Source organism: Musca vetustissima, unplaced genomic scaffold, assembly GCF_032173495.1.
Source record: "Musca vetustissima isolate MV318-11 ecotype Yass unplaced genomic scaffold, APGP_CSIRO_Mvet_v1 utg5396, whole genome shotgun sequence".
Lineage (NCBI taxonomy): Eukaryota > Metazoa > Arthropoda > Insecta > Diptera > Muscidae > Musca > Musca vetustissima.
In genome coordinates, this window is record NW_026876638.1 from 89,445 (window position 1) to 96,939 (window position 7,495).

Here is a 7,495-nt window from a genome sequence, read left to right on the forward strand (position 1 = left end):
TTCAAAGTCAGCAGAGTTATGATGATCCTCTAAAACCAGTAACAATAAAGAAATTACATTGCCAACATCGGAAATCAAAAAGTGGGTCAGTGAAATTCCAGCCGACGATATTGAGCGTGTAACAATGTGGATCGTGATTGAATATTCATTCAATTATAAAGAAATGCATGCGAAGGATGACAAGAGCATGTCTAGATCATGTAAAAAGATCACTGAAAATGTCACCATGAAATAAACCAGAAACACGTACGGCAGTATTCTACTTCGATAATTTACAATTTTGAAAAAAATAGGGTTCGGCAATGGCCTGTGATCGTTCCTATAGTTATTAATGTTTTAGATCTACGCTTTGATATTGGTAATATAGATTTCGAGGTTCTAAATTCTTATCAAATAAAAAAAAGAAAAACATTCACACAACTTAAATTATGATAATAAATTATATTTGTTTTGTTCCTTTTGTATACTACTAACACCGATTGGTGTACCATGATATTTTTTGTGCGCCCTCAGACCAGCATCTTGAGCGAAACCCTTACCACAAATATTACAAATATAATTTTTACCTTCGTGAATACGTTTGTGATGATTCAAATATTTGCGACTTGTGAAACCTTTACCACAAACGGCACAAATTATATCACGTACATTGAGGTGGGCCTTAACATGATCATTCATGCGTGTCAAATGATTAAAACCCTTCTTACAAATATGACAAAAATATTTAAATCTCTCCTCGTGACGTCTAATGTGATTATCATAGCTAATTGCAGTGCGAAAACTTTCACCACAAAATGAACATAAATAGGGTTGGGCACCGGTATGCGAACGCATATGTAACTCCAATTCGGCATTGAAAGGATAACCTTTGCCACAAATTTTACAAATGAATTTAAAAACACGTAAATGTCGTTTGGCATGAATGGTAAAGTTGGATATTTTCTTAAAACCCATACCACATTCTTGACACTTAAAGGGTGGGGAGCCATCGTGGTTGGATCGATGAATTTGAAAATCATTATAGGTTTCAACAATTTCTTTACACGTTGGACAACAGAAGGGACCTTGATTTGAATCCAAAAAGTCGCATTTACTATAATAGCCACACGATGGTTGGAATTCTTTTTCTGTTTTCTCACATTCCAAACGTTTGTGTTTGTCCTTGGAATATGATTTATGTAAATGTGATAAATGTTTTTCGAGTTTATAGATATCCATTGTTAGATTCATTTTTGTTTTGATTTCTTCTGCCATGGTTTTCAACGTCTCATTGCGTTTATCCTTAATGGTAAAGGCCATATGGTTCACATCCCACAAAGTCTGATAGTTTTTATAAATGTCTATTAAGTCTTCCATTAGATGATTACTTAAGGGTTTCTGAAAAGGAGAAAATAATTTAAAATTTATCATATTCAGGTTTATTTGCGTACATACCACTTTTTGGCGATATTTTTTCTGGAAAATAAAAAATAATTTTTTTAGATATATAACTCTATTATTTCCTTGATATAATTACCCTTTTAATCTGCACTTTATTTTCAATGGAACGCCTTAGAAATTCCATGTTTTCAAAAAACCATAATTGGGATTTTTCTCTTTTATTTCTGGGACACATACTCCGGTCAATTTCCTTTTCATATTCCTTGCAAAGACCGCTTATTTTCTTTTTCACCTGTTCCACAGTTCGATTTTCATCATTGAACTGCAAGTTTAAACTATCGGTAATATTTTTGTAGTATTCGATTTTCTCCTTGAGACTATTGCACTTTTGTGGATGTGTTGTATCCCATATTTGTGGTGTATTTTTAAAGGCTTCTATTAATGCTATAATAAAGACTTTATCGTCATCATCAACTTTAGATTGTGTTTGGATATTTTCGGTTTTTGTTCGATTTGTATTTTTTGACTCATCTTCAGATTCATCATCGAAATCACTTGATGAGTAATTTTCATCAGCACTTAAATCGGAATTATGATTGATCTGAAATATAAATCCAAATTGTTTATATTAAAAATGGGACCTATATAGTTTTTATCTTCTCTATTCTCTATATTTACATTATCATCCGAAAACTCATGCATTTCAATATCATCCTTGTCATAATCGTTTTCATTTTCCAAGGAACTTTGTAATACTGTTTGTTTTTCATCGCCTAGAATTTCATTGTCCCGTTGTTGGTTTTCCGATGTTGGCAATGTAACTTCTTCAATGGTACTGGTTTTTAAGGGATCATCATAACTCTGCTGACTTTCAATCTGAAATCAATCATTGAAAAAAAGTTATCTTAATAGGGATTCACACCCAAACTCATGCACATACATACCTTCTCTGTATTCCTTGTTGTCACCACATTAAACTCCTCCACTTCATCATTCTCCAGTTTCACATCAACCATACAATCTTCCACTTTTATCTCCGACAAATACAAACTATCCGCATCTCCAAGGTGTTCACTTTTGTTGTGATCCTCTTCGGCCACCACTAGACCATTGCTATTAATTTGTCGTTCATGTTCCTTTTCCAGATGCAAACTAAATTTTTTCATTTGTTGACATATTGTATCGCAAAACGTACAATTAAAGGAATATACGTATTTTGCATTCTTTTTCATGGTAATCGTAATTTCGCCACATTTTTTATTTATTATTTCACTATTTAATTCGGCTAAAGGAGGCATCTTTCCTCCTTTCCTGTTGGGTTTGTCAACAAAATATGTTTATATTTTCAATGGGGTATGTTCAGTTATTACCTACCTAAAGATCTCGTAGGTGGGGTGTGTTTAATCTAAGTGCATGCAATTAGAAGAAGACGTAAATTATGAGTAATTTAACGTTGTAGTTTAAATAAAGTATCACTGAACATACCCACAAACATTGGATTATTAGCCAAATGGCTTAGCCGCAATAAATGAAATAAAAAATAAAAAAATTGTACATCAGAAAGAAAACTGAAAGTGTAATTAATTTTTATAAAAAAAAATATTTCTAACATTTATATGAGGAGCTATCATGTCCACTGAACGTACCCATTACGTCGTAATACTAAGGCGACCCGATTTCTTAAATGAAAATAGATGACAGAAAGAAAAATATATATTTTTTTAATAAAAAGTATAAGTATGTGTATAAAACCGTATATTTAGATTTACTTATAAATTTATAAAATGAGTGAAAAAGTTTGTTAAGTACGACCGGGCCAAATTAGGTTCAAAACGAATAATCTTGGAATATTTTCAAAGGAACATAGCAAAGAAGTAGACCTATGTTGATTATATTTTTCACAAGGAATAGTAAATTACAGTTACTTCTGAATGGCAAATTTTTGTAAAATTAAAAAAAAAATAAAAATGTAGGTTTCTTTATTTTGGGGACACCTAGAAGCATAGAACTTAAAATATCAAAATACAGCCAATTCGGTTTCAAAACGTGTCTAGAAACCTTGAAAACCAACATTTTATAATTAATTATTTTTGGGCAGTTATATGGTTTTCCCTGCTGAGATTCGAACCCATTTTCAAAATATTTCTCTAAAAAATTCATAAAATTTATTTATTGATTTGTTTTAATTTACAAATTAATATTGGTTAAGGTTTTAAAAATATAGATGACAAAGATTATATAAATAGATTACAGATAGAGGACATACATTTTATAGATGACAACCAGTAAAATAGATAGAATAGGTCAATTCCATAGTGTATACGTCACAGTGGATTATATTTGACGTATACGCTATGTAATTGACATTTGAGATCGAGTGGACTTCGTAAATTATATTCTCATTTAAATGGCAATCCCAGTAAAATAAAAGCATACAAGCACTGAACATATCACTAAAACGTAACATTTACCAATATATATAAATTACCAAAGAACAAGTTTTATTTTAAAATAAGTATTTATAACCGTATCAATTTTATTATATGTGGAGCAATCTGTTCACTGAACATACCCGACTCTCCCACATTGTTTATGATCAGCAAAATATAAACAAACTATCACTGAACATACTCCAACTAACAAGGCACAATTTCTGAATGAATTTGTGTAAAACAATTTTTTGTATATTTTTATACATAAAAAATGGTTCATTATAATAAATTCCTGATGCGAATACCTTCTTAAATTTGCTTGATTTATTTTTTTTTGGCCACACAATATAGAATTTAACTCGCTCAGTCTTTACTCTTCTTATTACCTTGCATACACTGAACATACCCCTTTACGAATATAAACAAATTTTGTGGGTGAAACTTCAGACCGCTCATTTCTCCATGTCCCATTCTAAACAAAACGCATATATCGGCGTTATGCATCATCTTCATTCGTAAACATTTGTTTCGAGTTCATTATTTATCACCCATTTTCTCTTTGCTACTTATATTCGTTGCAAGTGGAACGTTTTTAAAATAGTTTGTAGGTATATACCTATGTATCCTGCTATGTGTTATTAAAATTATTAAAAACAAAATTACTCCAATTTTACAAGAAAAAAATGGGGGCTAATAAAAAGGCAATAACTAAGAAATGTGGAGAAATTCTGCTGAGCCTGAAAGCCAACAAAAAATCCAAGGTCTACATATTTAGCTGTGCATTTTGTGAAGAAAATTGTGACCAATTGAAAAAGTTCTCACTCCATTTGGATGAAAAACATTCCAAGCTTTATGACAACAGCGATACAGATCCGGTTATCGAAGAATGTCCCGATGATGATGACAAACCTGAAGAGAAACAGGATATTACAATTTTGTCAACTGAAGTTCCAGAAAAAATTGAGGATATTAAAGAGAATTTAGAGATATTTGTACCGGAGATTAAGGTAGAGGAATTGATGGACATTGCTAATGTCGAGGAAGATGACGATGATGAGGGGGATTTTAAGGATGTAAAACATACAGCAATTACAAAAAGTGATGATGAAAGTGGAGATCCTTTGGAAACTTCGATGGGAATTTCAACAAGATCCCTTTCGAATAGTGTAAAAAGTTCGACAGGTGTAGAGGAGGTGAAAAATGTAAAAGGTGAAAATGATAGCGATGATGAGGATGCTGATAACAACTATGAATTCAATTGCGAGTTTGAGGATTATGAGGATAGTGTTGGGGATTCGGGTTCCGAGAGTGATCAGAGTGAAAAGAAAGCGGATACAGCAAAAAATAAATTGAGGAAAAGAAAGGCCACAAGGGTAAATAATTTTTACTCATTTAAAAAAATGAATATTAAATATAAAATTAAATGTATTTTAGACCCAGGAAAGTGAATCTGAGGATGATAGCGATGATTCGAGGGATATGGATTTTAATGTAAGTATAAATTTGTATTTTGAGAATATATTAATTTTCTATTCTTTCCCTTAGTTGAACAAACAAAAACCGAAGAGCAAGGCGGGACGAAAAAAATCCAAGAAACCCAGTAACAATCCTCCCGTCGATGAAAAAGAATTGACATTGGCAGTATTGGCGGCATTGGAAAAACAACCAGTCCTTTGGGATATCAAAAATCGTTCACACGATAAGATAATCCGTCAAAATGGTTTTCAAGAAATAGCCAAAGAGGTCAATGAGAAATTACAATTACAAATGAAATGGGAAGATATACGAAAACGTATTACCGATATACGTTATCAATATTCCCGGGAATACGATAAACAATTGAAGGGAGACAAGTATGAATTACCTTGGTATACCGAACATATGAAATTTTTAAAGGAAAATATTGAAGTTCTTATTAAACATCGGGTAAGTATTAAAAAGGGGATGTGTAAGGTTTATAAGGGATATTTAAGAATTGAGTACATTTATATCTTATAGCCATTTATTAAATTCAATATTATTAATACAGACTATTTCATTTATTTTATTTTTTTTTTCATTTTAGTATCAAAAAAAGAAATACAAACGTTTGGTAAGTAAACTAAATTAACTTCCTTTCCAAATTTCACTTTTTAAAATGTATCTATCTTTTCTTTCATCCCCCAGAGTTCCTTAGAAGAATCCCATATACCAATTATCATAGAATACTATAAGAAATGTGAAATTCTGTGGCAGGTGAACAATATTGGTTTTGTGGTTAGACCCAAGAAATTGGAAGCTTTAAAACCCATCATACAAGAGCTGAAAGAAAAACACAACCTTGATATTAGTTTACCAGATATGCAGCGAAGTATTGACTACATAAATCGCATATATTCGGCCGATAAAGAAGAACAATTTAAATGTGAATTGGAAAATCGAGAATTTGTGCCATCCTCCAAATACTATGAAGATCTGTCATTCTTAAGCGACAGTCAGGGTCCATTTAAATGTTCGTATTGTAATGAAATCATAGCAAAATATGAAAATTATCACATTCATCTGGCTGAACACACCAAACAGGTGCCGTTTAAATGTGCTCTCTGTGAGATGCGCTTTAATAAATTAGTCAAATATATTGTACATGCCAAACGTCATTTGCGCATAAATAACTATCATTGTGATGTCTGCGGTAAGGGTTATCCGTTTAGAGCGGAATTGGAATGGCATGTTCGAGAGCATACTGGCGAAGAACCATATCTCTGTGAGATATGTGGTGCCAGTTTTCGTTCCCGCCACGGCTACGACAATCACATACGACGTCATGAGAAACGTTTTCGTTATGAGTGTCATATCTGTAAATATGGTTTTAATCATTTGCATGCCCTCAATGCCCATGTTAAGGCCCATTTGAATATACGTGATATTTTGTGTAATGTTTGCGGGAAGGGCTTTACCGCCAAGAAACATTTACTTCGTCATCAACAAATACACTCGGACACGAAACGTTATAAATGTTTAGTATGCGGCAAAGCATTTGCTCAGGATGCCGGTTTGAGAGCACATCGTAAACAGCATGCCGACTATGATGCAATAGAAGAAAAATTGACGAAAAAAGATCGACGAAAGGGTAGATATAATTATGATTAAGTATAATTTTAATAATAATAAAAAAAATAAACTATTTATTACATAAACAAAAAAATAAAAATAAAGTATTTGACTTATAAAGATTTAGATATAATAAAACAATTCATAGGATATATGTATGTAACCTTAAAACTTTCACTAAATAATTAAAGCTCATATTTTTTATCTTTATAAAATTCTATGTCGATTAAGCCATGTCCGTCTGAGCTCGAAATATTTAAGATAGAGTTTTGAAATTTAGCACATTCATTTCAATTACCCCAAGCATGTTTGATACTGATATAATGAGTTAACTAAGCGACTATATATCACCAGTCCTGAGATTTCCAGTTCTAGTAGAGACGACCGGTACCGTAGTAACCCTCCTCTGGACGGTCTGGCTTTTTATACAGACGGATCCAAGATGAAAGATAGTACAAGAGCTGGCGTCTACCGTGACTTGACCTTACCTACAAGTTTGTGGATAGTCAGCCGGCTCTTAATGCCATAAAATTCTGTAAAATCAAGTCTGAGGTCGTCTTCGATAGTAGAGCAGTTTTGGAAACACTCCCCTG

The 7,495-nt window shown here is 32.4% G+C and overlaps 1 protein-coding gene across 1 annotated transcript; it reads right to left on the reverse strand.

The window, feature by feature from the left end:
• Positions 1-423: 423 nt before the first annotated feature.
• LOC133321193 (zinc finger protein 37-like) lies at positions 424-2,546 on the reverse strand. The gene is made up of 5 exons (XM_061530280.1): positions 2,325-2,546; positions 2,059-2,256; positions 1,517-1,981; positions 1,435-1,455; positions 424-1,377 (listed from the first exon to the last, which is right to left on the reverse strand). The coding sequence occupies exons 1-5, from the start codon at positions 2,544-2,546 to the stop codon at positions 427-429; spliced, it is 1,857 nt and encodes a 618-aa protein (XP_061386264.1). The 3' UTR covers positions 424-426.
• Between the last annotated feature and the right edge of the window lie 4,949 nt (positions 2,547-7,495).